Raw genomic sequence first — 25,249 nt, forward strand, 5'->3', positions numbered from 1 at the left:
ATTCCGACTCATAGTCACCCTATAGGACGTAGTAGAACTGCCCCATAGGGTTCCCAAGGAGTGGCTGGTGGATTTGAACTGCCAACCTTTTGGTTAACAGCCATGCTCTTAACCACTGTGCCACCAGGGCTCCTGTACAGGAGAGAAATGGGCCTGAAATCGCAGCCCAATCCCTGACCTGAAATCCCAGCACTGCGTTTGCAGGAATCAGTGCTCTGTGCTCTAGCCTAGGGCCATATGGCCCCCACACACTGGGATCAGGCCAAGGGCAGTGGCCAGCTACAGCCTGAGCCATCCAGGCCCTCAGTGCCCCACAGGTGGGGATCCTCCGTGGTGTTTGGGAATTTGGCCTCGTTTAAGGCCAGTGGGCACCTTCCAGAGAAGCAGAGGATTCTTCTGGTGGCTTTGCCACTTCCAAACCTCCTGAACCACAGCAGTTCTTCATCCCAGCATAGAGTAACCCACGGCCCCTAGGCTGGACCGTCTGCACGGTTCTTTGGAGCCCTCTAGAGGTGCTTTGGTGCATGGCAATAGTGCCAAGTAAGCACTAATCTGTTGGCCCCGCCCCTGTTACATTACTTGATTGTGACTACTCAGACCATGGGGACTCCAATCCCAGGCAGGATCTGGACAATCAGACAAGAATGAGCATGGCTCCTTCTCTTTGCTTTGGAATTCAGTATAGGAGTCACTTGACTGTAATCACAGACTTCTCATCTCTCAGACTCATGAATACACGAATCTCGTCAGAACCTCACCGTTCCTAAAACCACCCCAACCCTTGCCAATCTGATCTGTGTGCAGTGTGCCCAGAGATGGGGCTTTGGAAGGGCAGTGTTAGTGGCCAGAGGATATTTATGTTTTATTTCTGTACTGGGGCCTGCGTACTGGGGAGATGGGGGGAGAAGCAGCTCTGACCACCCTCAGGACCATGGGCTTCTCTGAACTCTCAGTGGCTCCTTCGTTGTTTGCTACCCCTCCCATCTCTGCAGCTGAGGCTGTGCTTAAGTTTATGAGATGAGTGGGAGGACGGAAAAATCAGGTTTTTGAATTAGGATTTCAGGATTCAGAGAGGTTGGGGCAGATGGGGATGAGAGGGTGGGGGAGGAGGGAGCTACTAACAAGGTAACCAAGCTGAACTATAAGCTACAGAAGCAGGAAGACAGATCTAGCAGCAGTTCTGTGAAAAATACCGGATGAGGTCTTGTTGATAGTATTGGGTGCCGTCAAGTAGTTTTTCACTCACAGTGACCCAATGTGACAGAGTACAACTGGTCTGTAAGGTTTTCTTGGTTGTAATCTTTATGGAAGCAAATCGCCAGGTATTTCTCCTGCAGAGTCACTAGGTAGGTCCAAACTGCCAACCTTTCAGTTAGCAGCTGAGCACATAACAATTGGGCCACCAGGGCTCCTTGATAGGATTTTGTCAACCTTAAGGAACGTGACTCACCAGTGGAAGACAGTTACGAAGAAAGCCAAGGCAATCTGGAGCAAAGGGAACAGGCACACTTGCTCAGCTTTACGTGATGGGCTCAGTTCTAGGCCTGTGGATTATGATGAACTCAAGCAGGTGGAAGGACTGGGGCCAGCATGTGGGGGAAAGGCACAAGGTGGTGCATCACTTCTCTGCACATCTCCCCTCCTGACGAAGAGTATACACACTCAAAAAGGAGAGTTAGGTCTTATCCTGGGTGGAGGTACAGGAGGAGAAGGTTCTGGTTCAGTAAAAGAACTGTTCATCCATCTAACCAAGGGTGGGAGGGAGGGGGCTCCCTGGCACTGGAGTTATATAAGCCAGATAACCGTTGTTAGATTCCCATAAATAGTTTTCATTACATTGAACAATGGTGTATGACAGGACCTCTGAAGTCCTCTCTAACGCTGAGAATCTAAGATTCCATCATAATTTACTGCCTTTCATTGTGAAACAACAGACAGAATCATCATTAATGAGTTTGCTATTCATCCATGATGGTAATGGACCTGCGCTTCTGGATTCCGATGTCTGCTTGCCTGTCAGACGTTGCAGAAACCCAGCTTCTGCCACTCACTCACTGCTGACCTTGAGCCAAGTCCGAAGACCACCATCTTCCATAGTAAAATCCAGGCCAGTTCCTGGGTGGGTGGCAATGGAGGGGAAATCTCTAGAACTGGCCACTCTAACTTCGGTTCCTGGAGACCACCTTCTTCTGGGCTGACTCTCATTAGTACTCACTTCAGGGGGCTCTGCTACCCCTTAGCACTCTGGCCCAAGTGTAGACTCAATGGCTGTGGGGCCAAAGAGAATGAGACAAGCTTTCTGTGGCTGACACTTTCTCATCTCATCAAGTCTGAGAGAGATGCTTTTGGAGAGTGTGGTTACAAAATGGCCTGAGCCTGCAAGCCCCATCCTCCTAGTTCTTCCTGCTTCCATATGGGGAGCACCATCTTTCCTCAACTCGCAGGACCCCAAGCCATCGCCTGATTCAAAGGCCAGGCCTAGAGACCAGGGCCAAAAGAAATAGGATGTTCATCCCTAACCTGCGTAAGGCCTGCCTTTCACACCTCGGCATCCTACCAAAGTGCCATTTCTTCCTAGTGATTGACCCTAGAGATGCCCACCCCTTGCCCTCAGAGGTATGACTTTACTCTAGCCTCAGCGGGACAAGCCCATCAGAACACAAAATCCTGAACATAGTTCTTTGATGATATACACTCAGCGGGATCAATTCTAAAGGCAAACAGATTTGCAAAAACATCTTCACCTTTACTTAGTAAATTTGTTGTTGATAGTATATGGATATAGCAATTCTGAAACTATATTGTGCCTATTGTAATATCAAGCAAATGAGTAAATATTTTGATGTTGTTGGAAACCAGGGGAGATACAAATATGGACTGGGGGAGGCAAGCAAGAACCCTGTGGTTTTAGATTTTATCTCTACCTGTATCTATCTCTGCACACATGAGATTGCCTTGAGTCGGAGCCCTGGTGACACAGTGGTTAAGAACTTGGCTGCCAACCAAAAGGTCAGATTTCGAATCTACCAGCTGCTCCTTGGAAACCCTATGGAGCAGTTCTACTCTGTCCTTCAGGGTCACTATGAGTCGGAATTGACTCGACAGCAATGGGTTTTTTGTTTTACCCTCCACTAAAAAAGAACCAAGATTCTTTGGAAAATGTCTGATTCCAAGGTTAAGGCAAGGAAAGTACAAGAAGAGCCTAAAACATCTCGTCCTAGGAAGTAAGAAAGTGCTCAAAAAAAATTGTGAGGACGTGTTGAAAAAACACAAGAGGCAGCACGAAGGGGTTCTCCACTGGCTAAATCTTGAAAAACATTGCTCATCAAAATGAGTGACGATAATAATGAATCATAAGACAGTGAATAAAAAAGGAACTCATACGTCCATACTGATGTAAATCAGAAAATCGAAGGAAGGGCAAACTCGTGTTGACAGTAGAATGCCAGGTCTTTAAATGGAATGATAGAGTTAGAAAAACACCAATTCGCAACCACCAAAGTAATGAGCAATTCAAGTGAGAAGCATCAGTGAATGCTGAAACCACGGAGTTGATGCTTGTGGGGGAACATGATACTCACATGGTCTCAAAGTCAGCCCCACAGGTTATTAATTACAAAGGGGAAATGGTGCCATTCAAGTGGAGGAATCTGGCAGCCATCACCTTAACCAAGTATCACAGGTAACGTCAGCAACAATGGAACAAAGTGCCTTCACATGGGAAGGGGGGCCAGACCATCACTTATATAGGATTCCTGCCAAGAATGGATAAAAGAATGGATAGCCCGAATGAAATCAGAAAAAGACAGTTAGACAAACCCAAATTGAGGGACGTTCTACAAAATGACTTGGACACATCAAAATAACATGCAAAACAAAAGTACACTGAGTAATTATTTGAGATTGTTGTTATCGTTAGGTGCCGTCAACTCGGTTCAAACTCATAGCAACCTTATGTACAACAGAATAAAACACTGCCCCTGGGTCCTGTGCCATCCTCACAATCATTGCTGTATTGGAGCCCATCATTGCAGCCACTGTGTCCATCCATCTCACTGAGGGTCGTCCCCTCTTTTCCTGACCCTTTACTTTACCAAGCTCCCATGATGTCCTTTTCCAGGGACTGGTCCCTCCCGATAACATATCTGAGGTAAGTGAGACAAATTCTCACTACTGTCGCTTCTAAGGAGCATTCTGGTTGTACTTCTTCCAAGACAGATTTGTTTGTTCTTCTGGCAGTAAATGGTGTATTCAGTATTCTTCACCAACAACATAATTCAAAGGCATCAATTCTTCCTCAGTCTTCCTTATTCTTGTCCAGCTTTCGCATGCATATGAGGTGATTGAAAACACCATGGCTTGGATCAGGCACACCTTAGTCCTCAAGGTGACATCTTTGCTTTTTAACACTTTAAAGAGGTCTTTTGCAGCAGATTTGCGCAATGCAAATGTTTTAGGTTAAAGGAGACTGAAGAGGTATAGCAAGTAAATGCAATATAAAGTCCTGGATTGGGTCCTGCTATGGGGGGGGAAATTGCTTTAAAGGACATTATTGGGCCAGTTTGTGGAATTTGAAAATTGATAGGATATTAAATAATAGTACTGTATCAGTGTCTGTCAGTTCGTCATACTATGGGGGCTTGCATGTTGCTGTGATGCTGGAAGCTATGCCACCGGTATTCAGATACCAGCAGGGTCACCCATGAAGGACAGATTGCAGCTGAGCTGAGCTTCCAGACTAAGACAGACTAGAAGAAGGACCCGGCAGTCTACTTCTGAAAAGCATTAGCCAGTGAAAACCTTATGAATAGCAGTGGAACATTGTCTGATATAGTCCCGAAAGATGAGCCCCCCAGGTTGGAAGGCACTCAAAAGACGACTCGGGAAGAGCTGCCTCCTCAAAGTAGAGTTGACCTTAACGACGTGGATGGAGTAAAGCTTTTGGGACCTTCATTTGCTGATGTGGCACAACTCAAAATGAGAAGAAACAGCTGCAAACATCCATTAATAATTGGAACCTGGAATGTATGAAGTATGAATCTAGGAAAATTGGAAATCATCAAAAATGAAGTGGAACACATAAACATCAATATCCTAGACATTAGTGAGCTGAAATAGCCATCTTGAATCGGACAATCATATGGTGTGCTATGCTGGGAATGACACCTTGAAGAGGAATGTTGTTGCATTCATTGTCAAAAAGAACATTTCAAGATCTATCCTGAAGTACAGCGTTGTCAGTGATAGGATAATATCCATACGCCTACAAGGAAGACCAGTTAATACGACTATTATTCAAATTTATGCACCAACCACCAAGGCCAAAGATGAATAAATTGAAGATTTTTATCAGCTTCTGCAGTCTGAAATTGATCAAACATGTAGTCAGGATGCATTGATAATTACTGATGATTGGAATGCAAAAGTTGGAAACAAAGAAGAAGGATTGTTAGTTGGAAAATATGGCCTTGGTGATAGAAACAATGCCAGAGATCAAATGATAGAATTTTGGAAGACCAATGACTTCTTCATTGAAAATACCTTCTTTCACCAGCGTAAACAGTGACTATACACATAGACCTTGCCAGATGGAATACACAGGAACCAAATTGACTACATCTGTGGAAAGAGACAATAGAAAAGCTCAATATCATCAGTCAGAACAAGGCCAGGGGCTGACTGTGGAACAGACCGCCAATTGCTCATATGCAAGTTCAAGCTGAAACTGAAGAAAATTAGAGCAAGACCACAAGAGCCAAGATATGGCCTTGAGTATATCCCACCTGAATTTAGAGACCATCTCAAGAATAGATTTGACGCGTTGAACACTAGTGACCAAAGACCAGATGAGTTGTAGAATGACATCAAGAACATCATACATGAAGAAAGCAAAAGGTCGTTGAAAAGACAGGAAAGAAAGAAAAGACTAAGATGAATGTCAGAGGAGACTCTGAAATTTGCTCTCGAATGTCAAACAGCTAAAGCAAAAGGAAGAATTGATGAAGTAAAAGAACTGAACAAGATTTCAAAGGGCGTCTCAAGAAGACAAAGTAAAGTATTATAATGACATGTGCCAAGAGCTGGAGATGGAAAACCAAAAAGGAAGAACACACTTGGCATTTCTCAAGCCGAAAGAACTGAAGAAAAAATTCAAGCCTCAAGTTGCAATAGTGAAGGATTCTATGGGAAAGATATTAAACGATGCAGGAAGCATCAAAAGAAGGTGGAAGGAATACACAGAGTCATTATACCAAAAAGAACTAGCTGATATTCAACCATTTCAAGAGAGCATATGATCAGGAACCGATGGTACTGAAGGAAGAAGTCCAAGCTGCTCTGAAGGCATTGGCGAAAAACAAGGCTCCAGGAATTGACAGAATATCAATTGAGATGTTTCAACAAACGGATACAGCATTGGAGGTGCTCACTTGTCTATGCCAAGAAATATGGAAGACAGCTTCCTGGCAACTGGCTGGAAAAGATCCGTATTTATGCCTATTCCCAGGAAAGGTGATCCAACCAAATGCGGAAATTATAAAACAATATCACACGCAAGCAAAATTTTGCTGAAGGTCATTCAAAAATGGCTGCAGCAGTATATTGACAGGGAACTGCCAGAAATTCAGGCCGGTTTCAGAAGAGGACGTGGAACAAGGGATATCATCGCTGATGTCAGATGGATCCTGGCTGAAAGCAGAGAATACCAGAAGGATGTTTACCTGTGTTTTATTGACTATGCAAAGGCATTCAACTGTGTGGATCATAACAAATTATGGATAACATTGTGAAGAATGGGAATTCCAGAACACTTAATTGTGCTCGTGAGGAACCTTTACGTAGATCAAGAGGCAGTTGTTTGGACAGAACAAGGGGATACTGAATGGTTTAAAGTCAGGAAAGGTGTGCATCAGGGTTGTGTCCTTTCACCATACCTAGTCAATCTGTATGCTGAGCAAATAATCTGAGAAGCTGGACCATATGAAGAAGAATGGGGCATCAGGATTGGAGGAAGACTCATTAACAACCTGCATTATGCAGATGACACAACCTCGCCTGCTCAAAGTGAAAACGACTTGAAGGACTTACTAATGAAGATCAAAGACCACAGCCTTTAGTATGGCTTGCACATCAACATAAAGAAAACAAAAATCCTCACAACTGGACCAATGAGCAACATCATGATAAACGGAGAAAAGATTGAAGTTGTCAAGGATTTCATTTTACTTGGATCCATCATCAATAGCCATGGAAGCAGCAGTCAAGAAATCAATCGACACGTTGCATTGGATAAATCTGCTGCAAAGGACCTCTTTAAAGTATTGAAAAGCAGGGAAAGTCACCTTGAAGACTAAGGTGTGCCTGACCCAAGCCGTGCTATATCCAATCGTATCATATGCATGTGAAAGCTGGACAATGAAAAAGGAAGACTGAAGAAGAGTTGACGCCTTTGAATTGTGTTGTTGGCGAAGATTATTGAGTATACCATGGACTGCCAAAAGAACGAACAAATCTGTCTTAGACGAAGTACAACCAGAATGCTCCTTAGAAGCAAGGATGGTGAGACTGCATCTTACATACCTTGGACATGGTGTCAGGAGGGATCAGTCCCTGGAGAAGGACATCATGCTTGGCAAAGTACAGAGTCAGCAGAAGGGAGGAAGACTGTCGACGAGGTAGATTGATACAGTGGCTGCAACAATGAGCTCAAGCATAGCAATGATTGTAAGGATGGCTCAGGACTGGGCGGTGTTTCGTCCTGTTGTGCATAGGGTCACTACGAGTTGGAACCAACTGGACGGCAGCTAACAACAACATCAGTGTTAAATTTCCAAAATTCAGTAGCTGGATGTGTTTATGTAAGAGAATCTCATTGTTCTTAGGAAATACATGCTGAGATATTCAGGAGTGAGGGTCAGGAAGTATGCAACTTACTCTCAACTGGTTCAGAAAAAAAAATGGATTTTTTCATTCCCTGGGGTCTTTTTCTCCTCTTGCCATTATCTGGCTGATTTTCTCCTAGGGTTTCCAGTTCAAATTCCTGAGAGAGAGGCAGTGCTTGGGCAGGATTCTCTCCATAATTCCGCTTTGGGCAGAGCCATTTGCACTAGGAAACCTCACAGGTCTCTGACCAGCCTGTGGATGGGCTACATAGGGTCAGGTGCCCACCCCTTGTCCAATCAGGTTTGGCCCAGAATGGGTCATGTGGTACATAACTTGGCTGCCTCCACTGATCTGTCAATGGGCAAAGTGGGCAAGAGGTTCTCCCTTAGAAGGGCTTGGCAGACCTTGTGTTTGGCCAGGTAAGTATATTCTGTCTCAAGGGCCTCCTGTTCTAACTTCATGCTTCATTTTTGCTCGCATTCTTTCAACAAACATTACAGATGCTTGCTCTAGGCCAGGTCTTATGCTGGGCGATAGGGGCACAGAAGGGACCCAAACCCTACCCTCAGGACCTCTGATTCAAGTTGGAGAGACAATGATAACACAGAAAACTGGAATGCAGGGCTGAATTGATATCAACAAACAGAAAGCTATCAATGCTGCTTGAGGCCTGAGCCCCACACTGTGGGAACACAGAGGCAGGGCCGAAAGGGCCTGCTGGGTGGTAGCACTGACTATGTCTCATGGGAGGGCAAAGAGCGCTCCATCAGGACCATCTCCATCCTAAACTATGCTTCTCACTGGTTTGTACAAGTGCCGTCTTCTTGATGTGCAGAAACAACTTCTGCAATAGTAGCAAAATTGAGGGCTGTGCCACCAAAGAGACTCTTAAAATGTACGTACGTCATTCTGACACTGGAGAGCGGTTCCCAGTCAGGTCACAGTGTAAGAGGAACAGAGCTTTCTTCTTTTTACCCTCTTTGCTGTGCTAATAAAATTAGAGTATCAAATTAGTTGTCACTGTGGATTCTGAGAACGTTCATTCCTTTAGACAACTGACAACAGAAGTCTCAATGCACGTGAGGAAAGCATGAGGCTGGGCAGCTGGAGTCCTAGTTGGGTTGTGAGGGGTAGTGAGGGTACCTGACTGTGGTAGAGCGGAAAAGAACGAAGGGTTCCAAAATGCAACCAGCTATCCTGAAGATGTCCTCTGAGCCATGTATTCTGATCAAGGTTTGACAAATAAAAAATTGAAAAAAAAAAAAAAAAGAGCCTTCCCTCGGATAGGGACCCAGCTTCTGGAAGGGTGCCCAGTGCCATCTCTGGGTTTTCTTTTTCCTCTGTGCACAGCCGGACCCTGCAGGCCGAGACATCTCCATCCGCCCTCTCCTGGAACACTGTGAGAACACCCACATGACCATCTGGCTCGGAATCGTCTATGCCTACAAGGGGCTTCTCATGGTAGGTGCAGAGCAGGAAGCAGTGCGGGGCGGGACACTTGTCTGTCAGGGCCCTCTCCCCCAGGGGCCTCCGTCAGCATAAAAATTAACAGAGCACCCCTGACTAAGCACTTATCCTATGCCCGGCCCAGTGCCAGCCACATGCTACCTGAATTCCTGCCACAACTCTATGCAATAGATACAAATTATATCCCCATTTCACCGATGAAGACCCTGAGGCTTGGTGTCTTGCCCAAGGCCACTCAGCTGGTAAGTGGCAGAGTCAAGAGCTTAACCAGAGAATACCCTAAAACCTATGAGCATCCCTCACAACTGCCACTGTGCTACTCCCGGGAACAGGGGTCTGTTGACATTCAGCACATGTTTACATCCAGCATTTCACTGGATTCTTTCTAAATCCATGGGAGGTGAGTGGAGTCATCCCTATTTCATAGATAAGGAAAGTAAGGTTCAGGGAAGTTGAACAGTTTGCCAGAGGCTACCTGGTAACCCCCAGTCGCCAGACCCAGTACTCTTTTCACTCTATTGTTGTTAGCTGCTGTCAAGTCAGCCCCCGACTCATGGCAACCCCGTGCACAAGGGAACAAAATGCTGCCTGGTCCTGCACCTTCCCCATAATCAGTTGTGAATCAGACCATTGTGATGCATAGGGTTTTCATTGCCCGATTTTTTGGAAGTAGATCACCAGGCCTTTCTGGAAGCTCCACTGAAACCTGTTCAGCATTGTAACGAGACCCAAGCCTCCACCGACAGATAGGTGGGGGCTGCACATGAGGTTCGTTGGCTGGGAATCAAACCCAGACCTTCTGCATGGAAGGCGAGAATCGTACCACTAAACCGCCAGTGCCTCATCTTCCCATTCTACCCATCTATTAACATCAGAGATCACAAGCCCAGTCCACCTAACACAATTGTGGAATTTCAGAGTTAGGAAGGTCTTGAAAGGTCAGCCTCACCCTTCCTTATCCAGAGTTGCTCCTTCAATCTTCTCTCCCACATGCCGGACAAGTGATTCCTCCACTTAAATCCCTCCAGTGACAGGAAGCTTGCCACTACACCCTCTTTAGATTTTTCCATAGGAAAGTTAAACCACCATCTGCCTCTGTGTGGCCTCCACTTAGAGGCCAAGAATGAACTCTTATCCAAAAGCCAAATAAACCAGAATTTATTGTGCTGCTAAAATGTGTTCTTACCTACTGCTGCTAGATGCCATGTCCTTCAAGGAGTCACCCCAGAATAGCCATCAGGGCCCCAAGAGGTAATGACCTTGGAGGTGTCCGCAGGAGGTATCCCCAGTGGAAATGGGACCTTCAGGACTGGTCAGAGGTTCTGGGCTTGGAGAAGGACAGACTCAGGGGACATGGTCACCAGAAACATGAAAGAGCAGTCAAAGACAGGTGGAACTGACCTGAGGGCAAAACTATGACCACAGGCAAGGTGTGGAAAGGCAGACCTCAACTCCATGTAAAGAAGGATTTGCGTAACAGCAGTGTCCACACATGGACTGGAGCACCCTGGGAAGGAACGAGCTCCCTATCGCGGGAAGTGTGCCACGTCGATGACCTGCGTTTCAGTGTCCCAGCCCTTGTTGAGTACTCCAGAGAGTGAAACTAGATACTCTCCAAGATCCCTTCCAGCCATGATGTTCCTTGATTCTGAGAGTCTGTGAAATTAGATTATGGTGAATCATATTGGCATCTTGAAACTTACGTCTTATCTGTAATGTTTTGATTATTCATTATTTTCGCCAGCCTCCTACTTCCAAAAGTGGTTGGAGATGACTGTGTCTCTCCCGGTGAAGTGAAAACCTTCAGCCAGATCATGTCAATAAAAGCTGTATTTGACAGCACAGGTGCTCTGCCATTTGTAGTGTACACAAGAAGCTGTTCACAGGCACGTAGGGCTTCTTGGTGTGGACTGGTTGAATTCAGCCTCCTCTGAGACTGAAATCCCATCCCACAGTCCTTTCTGCTCTGGAACCATAGACTCACAGGGCTGGAAAAGGCCCACCTCTGTCACATGTTTCAGTCCCCCACCCCACCCTGAGCATCTGCAACAAGTGGCCATCCACTAACTGCTTCCATACCTCCAGAGACGGGCACTCCCCACTGTACAGCAGCCTATGCCATTCATAATTGGTGTGGTCATTTCCTGTGGTGCTATAATAAATTACCACAAAGCAGGTGGCTTGAAACAACAGAAATGTATTCTCTCGTCATTCTGGAGGCCTGAAGTCCAAAATCAAGGTGTTCACAGGGCCACTCTCCTATTGAAGGCTCTAGGAAAGACTCCTTCCTGGCCTCTTCCAGCTTCTGGTGGCTCCAGGCGTTCCTTGACTTGTGGCTGCATTGCTCCAGTCTCTGCTTCTGTCTTCACATGGCTCTCTGTGTCTGTCTCCTCCTCTCTCATAAGGCCACTTCGTAACTGGATTTAGAGCCCATTTGGATGATCCAGGATGATCGTATCTACAGATCATTAACTTCATTACATTCTGCAAAGACTCTTTCCAAATAAGGTCATGTTCAGACGTACAATAGATTAGGATGTGGCCATATCTTTTTGGGGGCCACCATTCAATCCACTACAGACGAGTTGCCTTTTTACAAGGTTCTACCTTATCTTCATCTGCAAATTGCTCAAAGTAAATTGTGCCTCTTAACCTTCATTCTAGTCATAGTCCACTTTGGCCACCATATTGCAGTGTGGCCTTGGGCAAGCCCCTTTCTCCTCTCTGGGCCAGTGAGGGGAGGTGGTCTCGATCACGTCTGAAGTTTCTTCCCACTCTGGCCTCGTGTGGGTCTATGGGTGAACCACTTGTGAGGGTGAAGGAAATCCAGACAGCTGTAGCATACCCCATCTGTACTTCCTCCATGGAGACAGATGGTGACATCCAGAAGACCCCGCAGACAGCAAAGCCCCCGCCTCCCGCACCCCGAGCCCCCTCTTCCTGAGTACCCGTCAGTTGGGCAGCTTCTCAGAGCAGGGAGCATGTGCCGCCTCTTGGTAATGACCATCTCCCTTTTCTGTTCACCGTTTCAGTTGTTCGGTTGTTTCTTAGCTTGGGAGACCCGCAACGTCAGCATCCCCGCGCTCAACGACAGCAAGTACATCGGGATGAGTGTCTACAACGTGGGCATCATGTGCATCATCGGGGCCGCCGTCTCCTTCCTGACCCGGGACCAGCCCAACGTGCAGTTCTGCATCGTGGCCCTGGTCATCATTTTCTGCAGCACCATCACCCTCTGCCTGGTGTTTGTGCCAAAGGTACCCTCGCCACCCTGGCCTCTGAGTCCCTCATAAGCGGATTGCTGGGTTTTCTTCGCTTTTTTTTCCCTCATAATGAAAACAGTTCATATTATGCAAGGTTTGGGAAATGTAGAAAGATAGAAACCAGATTTTTCAGTAAACTTTCAGGGGTTTCCATAGTCCCACCACCTCAAAATAATCACTGTAAATATTTTTTATGTGTTTCCTTCCTGTCTTTTTTTTTTTTTCCTTAAATGGCTAATAGATGATACGTTTTAAGATAAAACTGGAATTATAGCACACATAGCATTTTGTATTTTTCTTCTTTCACTTTTTTTTCCCCTTGGTGTTGTCCCACAGTCATAACCATCACTGAGGGATAGTGCCATCATTTACTCGACCCTTGATCCCTTACTGGTGAGCATTAGAGTTGTTTCCAATTTAATATTATCAATGAACTTTTTTTTCTGCATAACACATTTTCGTTATTTTCAGTTATTCCCTTAGGCCAGAGTCCCAGAAATAGTATTGCTAGGTCAAAAGGAATAACCATTTTTAACAGCCACTTCCATTTTCCATTCATGTGAAGGGCTGACCTTCAGGACCACCCTGGAGAGATTTTTCAGACATTCTCCTGCCCAGCATTGGGAAAGTGAGCCAGCCAGAGGCCTTGTCCTCTTTGGAGCCCCCTGCTGGTCTGTGTAGAGAGAAGTTCGACTTGGGTAGAGCTCAAAAGTAAAAAAAGGTTAGAGCCTGAAACAGACAAAAAAAAAAAAAGAAGGAAAACCTGGTGTGACCCAAGTGTAGTCTGAATTAGCTAGTATTGTACCAATGTCAGTATCTTGGTTTTGTTAACTGTACCATGGTTGTGTAGATTCTATCACTATGTAAGATCTTCCCGTTAGGGGAAGCTGGATGAAGGGAACTCTCTGTACTATCTTTACAAGTTTTCCATAAATCTAAAATTATTCCAAAATAAAGTTTTTGTTTGATTTTTAAGGAAAAAAAATTAAAGGAGCGAGGAGCTGAGAGGGAGTCAGGAAGGAGTTATTGACCCAAGAAGGGGAGTGTCTTTCTGGAAGAAGGGGGCAAAGAGAGATCAGTCAGGGTTCATCGTCCCCTAACAGGCTGCCCATGGTGCCTTCATCCTCCTGGGCACCTAGTCAGTCCCTAGGCTGCCAGCTCTGTCTTCAGAATACCTGTGGTGTGTACTCCTTCCTTCTCCCTCTAGCTGTCACCCCTGCCCAGACTCTGTGTTCACCTTGACCTCCTCTCCAGCCTGTCTAAGATGCTGGAGAACGCTCTTAAACCCAGCTCCCATCACATCACTCCTCAGCTCTGTCATCTCAGCACTCCTGCCTCCAGCATCGAATCCCCTGATGTCAAGCTTTGAAGACCCTTGGGTTTCCCCAGTCTCCCCAGAAAGCCGTGTACACCAGCCAACATCCCTTTTCCATAAGTGTCCTGAGGTCCAGGCCTCTTCCCCCTGGAGTTCTCTTCACCTATCCAAAGTCTCCCCATCTTTCCAGACCTTCCACAGACCCCACCCAGGTCCACAGCACCATGCTTGCAGCTCTCTTCAGGCACTGGGCACTGGTTGCCTCTGGCCTGGTGAAGATCTGAGTCCTCCCTTCAACCCCACTGCACTTCTCCATACCATGAGGTCCTCTTGGGCAGGGACCATGGCTCATTCAGCCCCTCTCTCCAATACTAAGCCCAAAGGCTGTCGTGAACCCAGATGTGTTCCTTAAATAAATGGGTAAGATCAGGATCAAGTAATAGCCTTTTCTCTTATATAAAAAATAGCTGTGTCAGTTGTGTCAGTGAAGAGTCCTGGTGGTACAGTGGTTGAGAGCTCAGCTGCTAAACGAAAGGTTGGCAGTTCAGATCCACCAGCCACTCCTTGGAAACCTTATAGGACAGTTCTACTCTCCTATAGGTCAGAACTGACTCAACAGCAATAGATTTTTGGATTTTGTGTGTCAGTGACAGAACTAGTTATCATCCTGTCCCCAAAACTTATCAATGGTCCTCCTGAGCAGAGGCCTTAACAACTGTCACCCTCAGGGTTAATTTTCCACGTGGAGCAAGGCGTAAGGCAAAGCAAGGCTCAGCTGGAACTAGACCTAAGGAGCCCTGGGTGGTCTCTGCAGGATGGTTGGGATGCTGATGGAAGCAGGGTCAGAAGACCAGATTTATAAAAACAGGTGAAGAAACAGGTTCAGTAGGGGCAAGGGGCCACCGACCTAAGGTCATACACAGTGAATGGCAGAGCCAGGCATAGCCCAGGGCTCCTGACTGCCAGCCTGTGTCCTTCCTGGGGCCCCATGTTGTCTCCAGTGCAGGACCTGCTGGTCGGGACTGCAGTGGGGGTGGGAGGAAAAAACCCTGAGTTCTCTTTTCAGCCCCACCTCTGTCCCTTCAGCTCATCACTCTGAGAACAAACCCAGATGCAGCAACTCAGAACAGGCGATTCCAGTTCACTCAGAATCAGAAGAAAGAAGATTCTAAAACGTCCACGTCGGTCACCAGCGTGAACCAAGCAAGCACATCCCGACTGGAGGGCCTGCAATCAGAAAACCATCGGCTGCGAATGAAGATCACAGAGGTACCTCCCACAGCATCTGACGGCCAGGCGCTGCCTTCTCCCACTTGAGTCCGTTTGGTCCATGCAGGGACTCTCAGAGCTGCCCTACGCAGCTCCCCTCTACAACATCCTGCATCAGGGCTGTAGAGTCCCATCTGTGTCACTGTGGCTGCAAGAACCAGGGCTCACAAAGAGATAGAGGCAGAATGGCAGAATCTGAGGAGAGTTTATCGCCCACCTGGCGCAGGCTCTTGAAGTTCAGCAACGCCTCAATTCATGCATCTTTAGAAAGGCATTCACAGAGATTTATGAGCTCCCAAATTACAGTAGCTTCCTAAACTGTATTTTCTCTCTCTCTTTCTCAAGATCTCTCAGCCTCTCTCTCAAGCTCTTTGTCTCAACCTCTCAACCTCTTTCTCTCAATATCTCTCAACCTCTCTCTCAATCTCTCGACCTCTATCTTTCTCTCAACCCCTCCCTATCTCAGTATCTCCCTCTCTCTTCTCCCACCCCCTACTCTTTCACTCTCCCAACACAACCCAGTAACCACCCACATCTGTATAATGTAAAGGAAAGAGAAGAAGGTGAATAGGGACTTTTCAGGAGGGAGATTTTGGTGCAGTAGCCCTCACCTATGCCATGAGGGTTCTTATCAGGTTCTTGAATATTCCAGAGAGGCTATAACCAGATTCCTTTGTGCCTGAACTAAATCTCAAATTCTGGACTTTCTGTACCAGGGAGTGGAAACCAAATTACCTTCCCCTTCTCTACCCCTCCCTTTGGGCTCAGGGGGTATGACTGGACCCAAAGTCTGCAGGCTGTGTGTTTAATAAAGGATTCTGATTCCATGAGTAAGACTAGAAAGGATCAGAGGCATCTGTTGTTCAGGATACTGGCTAAGTGGCTGTAACACAGAGGCCCCAAAATACAGTGGCCCAAAGAAAATAGATGTTTATTTTTCTCTCATGTATCAGTTGTGAGGAAAGAAGCCTCCAGGCAAAGATCTCAGCCCTGTCAGCCACTTCTCTGCTCAGGAGGCCTAACTTCTGGAGCTGGGGGCTGGGCCAGGGACTCTGACTCAGTTGGAGCCTTTGTCTTCCAGCTTGATAAAGACTTGGAAGAGGTCACCATGCAGCTGCAGGACACTCCAGAAAAGACCACATACATTAAACAGAACCACTACCAAGAGCTCAATGACATCCTCAATCTCGGGAACTTCACCGAGAGCACAGGTGAGAGGCAGTGGGGTCCCTGGAATGTGGGGAGCTAGGTTTCAGACACCAGCCGTCCGTCTTCCATTTTACAGATGAAGAAGCTGAGGCTCAGAGAGGGGAAGGGACTGGTGAGAAGTCACACAAACAGAGCTGGAATGTGTAGAAACCATGTCTTCTGACCCATGGGTCAATGTCCATTTGGAGCTCCACCCTGCCAAGACTCAGGGCTTTGGTTTCTCGGCCCCTGGGCTTCCGGTTTCTCATGTACACAGCGTGTCCAGCATTCCTAATGTGCCGACTGGTGTTACATTTCATGTTGCCTTTTGCAGATAGTTCACCTTTACTTCCCTTAACATTTCACAGTTCAAGCATGCCTCATCAGTGTACAGAAAAAAATGGTCAGTAAGATATGACATGGCCTTGAGTCTCACCAGCCGCGTCAGAAATGAAAACCAAAGAAACGCAGACCATTTTTTGCCTAGATTTTGACATAACTTTAAAAGATCACCAGTGTTGCTAAGAGCACATAGAAATGAGGTCACTCTCCTGCGTTTCTGGAAGTCAGGCCGACACTCTCCAAAAGTTAAATTATAACTCTTGATCTGGCACCTCCACTCCCAGGAACATGGGCAGAGATGTGTGCACACGGCTGGTCAGCACAGCATCATTTGTAGGTGAAAGAAACTGAGATTAACTTAAATGTTCATCGTTTGGGGTGGTTTCATTATGATACAGCTAAACATGGCACGTTATACGCTATTGACGTGAGGTGCACATTTTTGTGCTGACATGGAAGGCTCTCCCAGTGAAAAAAACAAGCTGAAGACCAGCATTATGATACACACAAATACATACACATATACGTGTGTACGTGTAAATGGGGAGCCTTGGCACAGTGGTTAAGCACTCAACTTCTCACCGAAAGGTTCACGATTGGAACCCACCAGTCACTCCACGGGAGAAAGATGTGGCAGTCTGCTTCCATAAAGATTTACAGCCACTGGAAACCCTAGAGGGCAGTTCTACCCTGTGATATAGGGCTGCTATGAGTCAGGATCAACTCAACGGCAATGGGTGTGTTTTTTGGGGGGGTTTACATGTAAATGCATTTTTTATTCTTTAAAATATACACAGCAAAACATACACCCATTCAACAATTTCTACATGTACAATTCAGTGACACTGATTACATTCTTCAAGTTGTGCAACCATCTTCACCCTCCTTTTCCAAATTGTTCCTCCCCCATTTATATAAATTCGCTGTCCCCCAAGCTTCCTATCTAACCTTTCCAGTTGCTATTGTCAGTTTTATCCAATACAGGTAGTTCTTTAAAAGAGTACAGCACTCAAGGCAGACGTAAATGCATTTTTTTTAAAGTTTGAAGAACTAACACCAGATCGTTCATAGTATCCATCATTGTGAAAGGGCACAGTCTGAGTGGGAAGGGATCCGTCTACATTTCGTTTTATGTACTTCTGTATTTTTTGAATTTTGTCATACATTTCTATACACCAGTGAAAAAGCCTTAATGCTAGAACATCTCATTCCTAAGTTATGTTGCCTATTGGGAGACTTAGTTTCCCCCATTTTGTCCTCAGAAGAGAGGGCGCAGAACATGGCGGATGCATTCCCAGATGCACCGCTTCCATCCCTAGGCAGAGTCCCAGAGAGCCCTGTAGAGACCACAGCAGGTAGAATGGACAGGGACGACAGGTTTGCTCCTGTTCTCTCTCATTGGGCAGCACTGTCGATTTTAAAAAGTTAAGTGAACAGAATGTGTTCTAATATTGTTGCTTTGTATTCAGATGGTGGAAAGGCCATTTTAAAAAATCACCTCGATCAAAACCCCCAGCTCCAATGGAACACAACAGAGCCCTCTCGAACATGCAAAGATCCTATAGAGGATATCAACTCCCCAGAACAGTAAGTACCTTCTCCTAACAGTCATTGCCCAAGAGTATGTTACTGCTGTCCTGCAGTTTACAATTTGCACCACGTTTCCACGTGCATTATTTTACTTGAACTTCACAGAAGTCCCATGATATAGATCGGATTTCGCTGTTCATTTTACCAATATGAAAATTAATATTCAAAAAGGAAGGTGAGTTGTCAAAGATCTCTAGTCGCTAAATGCAGGAGATAGAATTTAAATTTGGGTCTGTCCGACATCAGATCCCATGTTTCCTCCACTGTAGCACACAGCCTTTATTATAAGCAAAGTTTAACCTTCTAAATGCATTTCAGGAGACCTGATGGTGTAGTGGTTAAGCACTGTTTCTTAACCAAAAGGTTGGTTCAAACCCACCAGCAGCTCCGTGGGCTAAAAGACCTGGCAATCTGCCTGGGTAAAGACTATAGCCTTGGAAACCCTATGGGTTAGTTCTACTCTGTCCTATAGGGTCACTGTGAGTCAGAATCGGCTCCATGACAACAGGTTTGGGTTTGTTTTGGTATTTAAACATTTTGGATGTTTATTTAACAACAGTTTACTGAAACCAACTGTTAGGGATTGAATTATGTTCCCCAAAAATATATTTTGTAAATTCTGATGTTTACGCCTGTAGTTATAGTCCCATTTGAGAATGGGTTGTCTTTATGTTAATGAGGCAGGATTAGAGTAAGGTATGTCTTGAGTCACTCTCTTTTGAGATATAAAAGAGATCAAACAAGCAAGTGAGCAAGCAGAGACAGGGAAGAGATGCCAAGCCACATGAAGGTCACCCAGGAGCAGAAGTTCAGAGACAAGGACCTTCCTTCAGACCCAAGAGAGACAGAAAGCTTTCCCCCAGAGCCAGCACCCTGAATTCAGACTTCTAGTCTCCTAAACTGTGAGGAAATAAATTTCTGTTTGTTAAAGCCACCCACTTGTGGTATTTTGGTTATAGCAGCGCTAGATAACTCAGGTACCTACTGTGTGTCAGAAAGACACAGCAGTGAAGAAAACAGACAAAAATCCCTCCCTTCATGGAACTTACATTCCATCTGGCAAGACAATCACTTAATAGAAAAACAAAATGTATAGTATGTTAAATGATAATTGCTTTGGAGACAAAGCAGGAAAGGGTTTAGGTAAAAATGGTGGTCAGAGAAGACTCAATGAGAGGGTGGCATCTAAGCAAAGACCTGAGCATCTCAGTCAGCTTTGTTCCCACCGGCACTGCTTAGTTCTTTATAGCAGTTTGGAAACAGAGGTTGGAAACATAAGCTCGGAGACAGGGTGTCGGGGAAGTGACAACGAGCTGTGAGGAACCAACAGAGGCAGCAGAATCACCAGCTGCAGCATCACGTGTGGCCATTTAGTGTTAGAGGTGATCGCCTATCCACCCAGTTAGCTCCCAGGCCCCGCCGACTTACAGTCCAGAACAGTAGCTGATGGTTGCATGGCTTTCGTCAGCAGCTTCCTCATCAGTTCCTCCGCTAGACTATAAGCATCTGGAGGTTAAGGCCTGAGTCCTTTGTGGTCCCTGGACTGAACACAGGTTCCAGCACTGAGTGGGTGTTTGTTGAATGAATGAAAAGGTAAGCAGGATCCTAACAGACAGCAGAATACTGTAGCTCTGACAACCGCAGGCGGATACTCACCTTACCCTAGGGGCGCCCTTTTCCCAGGTCAGAGTTTATTTTTCCACTCCCCTTTTCCCTGGGCGCCCTGCCAACATGATCTGGCCCAAAGGAATAGATCATAGCTGATCTTACGCAGGTTCAACTTTTATTTTAAAATGAGATCTCCAACACAAGAGTCTCGTGAACACCTGTGAGGTGTCACTTGGAAGAAGCCCTTCTGGTCAGCAGGTCCTCAGGACTGGGGGCAGCACCTCATCTGTCCCCTTCTATCTCAGAATCCCATCAATGCCCTTGAACCCCAGGGGCACACCTCTTGGGCCGGGGCAGCCCTATGCATTGATTTGCCCTCACCACGGGCAATGTGGTTTAAGAGAAGAAGCGAGAGTTCCAACTTCCCCAGTTTTGGTTTTATTTCCATTTACAGTTACATAAATTCTGCGCCCTCTGCTTGTCTTTATAATGAGGATAGCAATACTTCTCTTACCTGTTGGGCTTCCGTGGGGATCTGGTTTTCCCACCTGAGTGGTCAGACACTGGGACTATCAGGAGGAGTAAGGATACAGTAAAGGAGCCCTGGTAGCACAGTGGCTAAAGAGTTGGTTGCTAACTGAAAGGTTGACAGTTTGAACCCACCAGCCAATGTGTGGGAGAAAGATGTGGCAGTCTGTTTCCATAAAGATTACAGCCTTGGAAACCCTATGGGGCAGTTCTACTCTGTCATATAGGGTTACTAGGAGTCGGAATCCACTTGACGGCAAGGAGAATACGGTCCCTTCCCTCAGCTGCAGTAACCCGGAGGCGCCGAAGGAGAACCACACAGAAGGGCAGCCAAGCAGAGGAGCCAAGCAGGGCAGCAGCTGTCTGAGCTCCCCAGAAGCAATCCTTTCAACAATTAGGGTGACTTACTGATAGGACAAAAAAAAAAAAAAATTTTTTTTTATTGATAGGACGGTTGTTACCACTATGATGAGAAGGCTTGAGCAGAATGAGTGTGGCAGGGAGAAGGGAGTCAGAATGGCTCCTTTTAACTTGCTACTCCTTTTGTGTGTTGTGTGTGTGGTAAAAATATTTATAACAAAACGTGCCCATTCAGCATTTGTTACGTGTGCAATTCGGTGACCTTGATCACGTTCATCACATTGTGCAACCATCACCACTATCCTTTTCCAAAATTCTCTACCTCCCATAAGAGAAACTCAGTGCCCCCTAAGCAATGATGGACATTAAAGTTGTTCCCACCTTTTGGCCACTGAGAGCAGTGCTGCCACGAACATCGTGTACAAGCTTGCTGCTCCTTTACCAGTCCACATGTAGCCCACCCCCCGGCTCAGCCCCACCTCCAGTTTTTTCTTGCTTCGTCTCTGGATATTTACCCAGGGTCCTGGAGACTTAGAGGAGAAAGGGCTCAGTCTCTGAAGGAGTCAGCACAAAGCAGATGACATTTAAACTGAATCTTAAAGGAAAAGCAGTTCATTATATCAGGAAATAGAGAGCAAGTATTCCAGGCAGGGAAACAGCATGTGCAAAGGTGTGTAAAAGTGCCCATGGGCACTGCTTCAGGGGAAACTAGCCATAATAGGGAGCCCCTGAATGGAGTAAACAGTTAAGCCCTCAACTACTAGCTGAAAGGTTGGCAGTTCAAACCTACTCAGAGGCACCTTGGAAGACAGGCAATATGTTTCCAAAAGGTCACAGTCCTGAAAACGCTATGGCGCAGTGCTACTCTGCACACATGGCTTGCCAAGAGTCAGAATTGATTCGACGGCAACCACCTACCACAACAAGCCACCATAGGGTAGGGCTCTGGTGGGGGAGGGGTAGTGAGGCAGGGAGGCAGTGGACGGTGGAAATAGAAGATTCACTTGAAAGTTTGGCAAAGACAGACCTTAGAGAGCCCTGAATGTCATGTCAGGAAGTTTCCCTTTTCCTAAAGATAGATGATAAGAAGCCACAGAAGGGGCGTCCCAGTGTTGAAAAGAAGCCAAAAGACCAGGAAGGAGGCTGTTGGAATTGATCAGTCAAGAAGGAATCAGGTCTGGAAGCCAGGTGGTAGCAGAGGGGTCAATGAGGAAGGACCAAGTAGCTAAGACGCCTTTCAGAGCGGAACTGAAAGCCAAGTTGATTTAGAGGCTTGAAGGAGAAGAGTGAGAAATGCATTTGTTTGTAGCAAAGACCTTGTTCTTAGTTACACTGTCATGACAATTATAACAGTCACCTCCAAATCCTGGAGCTGAAGTTCAAGAAGACTGCGTCTTTCTTGTTTGTTGTCTCTCTGGTGATTCCTAGGCTCCTGGCCGGCACATGTAGGTCCTCATTAGATGCCTGCAAGATGGCCAAATGTTTAGATGATTGTATGGGCAGGTCTGGGATTCAGGAAAAGTGCGTACCCCCCATCAGGTCTTTGACCAGAGCGAGTGCACAGAATTTTCTGGTAAGCAGCCAGATAGCCTGGGCTAACACTTCTCTCTCTCTCTCTCTCTCTCCATCACAGCATCCAACGCCGGCTGTCTCTCCAGCTCCCCATCCTCCACCACGCCTACCTCCCGTCCATCGGAGGCGTGGACGCCAGCTGTGTCAGCCCCTGTGTCAGCCCCACTGGCAGCCCCCGCCACAGACATGTGCCACCCTCCTTCCGAGTCATGGTCTCGGGCCTGTAAGGGTGGGGAGCCTGAGGCCAGGGCCTCCCCCGTGACAGAACCACACCGGGCAGAGGCATCCACTGCAGGAACCCTGTCAGCTCTGGCTGTGGAGAAGCTGGGCGCATGGGTGGCCTGGCGGGACTGCTCGGAGGCCACTCAGCTGGACAGGACAGGGGGGACTTGGCACCTGACCTCGAGCCTTATATGTGAAGTTTTTATTCTTTCACAAAGAAGAGGAGTGGAAATGACTTCTTCCTTAATGTCTGCAAACAAGGAGGAGCGGGGATATTTGCAACTCGCAAAAACAAAATATTCTAGACAATGAGGGAGGCATTAGGACTCCAGCTAGAAGTCACAGAGTAGAGGGGCCCATGCAGCCCTGGAAGAAGTGAGGGGCTTCTGGAGAAACCACCTCTGCGCTCTGCACACACATACATACAGGGCTGTGGACCCCCAGGCCATCCCTTCCCCATCTGGGAGAGGAGGCAGGCCGAGCAGCAGGCTCCCAGCGGCCAGCCCAGCCAACCCCAGCCTTCCTGGAACAGGGAGTCTGCTGGACCCGCAGACAGGCACAGCCCGAGGCGGGCGGGCGGCTGAGGGCTGGGCTACTGGAGCAGGGTGGCCCACAGGCCTCCTGGTGGGACCTCCATCTGAACAAGATGTTTGTTACTGTCTGATAAATGCCACCCATTAACACAATAACACCCAATACTGGGACCATGGGGATTTAGGGCACGTCACTCTGCGGACATGCTCTGCAGCGTTCACCAACAGTCCATCATGCACCCGCCATGTTGGCCATGTCCTGTGTTCATAGCAGGTGTTCCCAGTAACGAGGGGGACCACCTGGGCTAGTCATGGAATGTCTGTTCCCAACAAGCTCTATAAAGAAAGATTGTGCACTTTAACCTCTCTCATCAGGGCCCAAGGGCTGGCTGGCATTTTTTTTTTCCACTGACTTTGTTTCTGACCAAAGTAAATCGGGGGTATCCTGCAAAAAGACACCCCTATAGTCATAGGGGAGAGAGCTGCTGGCTGGGGGCTTCCTGTGGCTTCCAGAAGGTGGCTTTCCATCCATTCAGGCCAGTGAGCTCTCACCTTGGGATCCTGGGAGTCACCAGTCAGCACACTGATTCTCATTCAGACAGCGCTTCCCTTTTAACTGAACCCCAAAGAGCACTGGCCTGGGAGTCGGACAGACCTAGGTTCAAGCCCTCGCTCCACTGCTGACTCCCTGTGTGACCTTGGGCAAGTCACTCATGTGTCTCTGAGCCTCAGTTTCCCCTTTAGCGAAATGGGGTTGAAATAACACCCATCCTGCCTACCTCACAGGGTCACTCTGAGGATCAAAACTTGATCTCATCCAGGAAAGCTTTTCACCAAACAGTGATGCGGCCCTGACCCATGAGGTATTCTATGACCATGACCTTCAGCCCTCACCACAGGCAGGGTGTGGCCAGAGAGAGACAGTCCCAGCACAGCCCTCTACCCAGACCACCCCCTCCCTGGAGCGTGGCTCCTACCGGCTTTCCTGACATTCCTAGACAAGTTCATTCTTTGCTCAAGAAAGGCCTGAATGACAACGTCCAGGATATCTGCACAACTGAGCAGTTGGCTCACCCCCTAAAGAAACCTAACGGCAGCTTCAACAGGCAGGCAATAATCTCCCAGAACCACTGCAGTCAGGAATATACTGTTGTCACCAGGCTTTGACAAAAGGGCCCACCGGAATCTTACCATCGCCAACATTTCACAGCACCCTATTTCACGTAGGATAGCTTTCCCCTCCCCCACCCCCACCCCCACCCCACCCCCCCGCCCAAAGAGAGGTTATGGAGGTACTGTAGCTTTTAGGGGGAAAAAATGTTAACACATCACAGATCAAGTTGAAGTCCTTCTCTGTTTTTAGGCACTAAAAATCGGTGTTGTTGGTCACTGTGTATTACCAGTATTTACTTGCTTTCTTGATTTCACTTAAACCAGATTTAATTTCAAGGACCACATTAATTTTTCAAAGAGAAAGAGACAATTAATTGTACATAATGTATACACACAGAAAAAAAAACCTGTAGAAATATTATTCCAGCATAGCAGGAAAAAAAAAATCAAAAATATTGGACTGTCGGAGGTGAGTGTGTGCGTGTGTAACCCTTTGTGACTCCTGAACGTGCACAGTCTTCTAGGTTAACCCACCAAGTACATCCTCTGTCTTAATGATACTGTAGGTCCACCCGTTTTTTTGTTTTTTGTTTTTGTTTTTTTCATTTCCCCACAAATAACACTACCCACAGAAGTGATTCTAGCTATTTAATGGTTTTGTTCTTTTATATGCAGCAAACACACACCGTACATTTCTGAAGAGGCTCTGGCCTGAAGGCATTTTCCAATGACGTTAGTGCACAAATGCTTTAAATTAGACTGGAACTGCCAGAATCAAATGTAAATGAGGAGGTTCTCTACCCCTACTGCATGATATCAATTTTTAATAAATTGTTGCAAATTTGTTTTTATGAATAAAGGGAAAAGCTGTCATCTTTAATGCCTACTCTTCCCACAGTGCAGGTCAGGACAGACCATATTACTCTGCTCAGAAACTTGGGACATCTCTGGGTTGCCTGTTGAGCACTCCTTCTTCCAGAAACTTCCCTCCCCTGACT

General features: G+C 46.7%; 1 protein-coding gene across 1 annotated transcript in view; it reads left to right on the plus strand.

Moving 5' to 3' along the window:
• The window catches only part of GABBR2 (gamma-aminobutyric acid type B receptor subunit 2), a 438,320-nt gene extending 415,580 nt beyond the window's left edge, over positions 1-22,740 (plus strand). Inside the window, exons 14-19 of the mRNA XM_064291676.1 lie at positions 9,232-9,342; positions 12,381-12,605; positions 15,013-15,195; positions 16,277-16,406; positions 18,195-18,312; positions 22,445-22,740. Coding sequence (XP_064147746.1) covers positions 9,232-9,342; positions 12,381-12,605; positions 15,013-15,195; positions 16,277-16,406; positions 18,195-18,312; positions 22,445-22,610 — 933 coding nt within the window. The 3' untranslated portion in view covers positions 22,611-22,740. The remainder of the gene's footprint in view (positions 1-9,231; positions 9,343-12,380; positions 12,606-15,012; positions 15,196-16,276; positions 16,407-18,194; positions 18,313-22,444) is intronic.
• Positions 22,741-25,249: the final 2,509 nt, after the last annotated feature.

This window comes from Loxodonta africana, chromosome 9 (genome assembly GCF_030014295.1).
Source record: "Loxodonta africana isolate mLoxAfr1 chromosome 9, mLoxAfr1.hap2, whole genome shotgun sequence".
Lineage (NCBI taxonomy): Eukaryota > Metazoa > Chordata > Mammalia > Proboscidea > Elephantidae > Loxodonta > Loxodonta africana.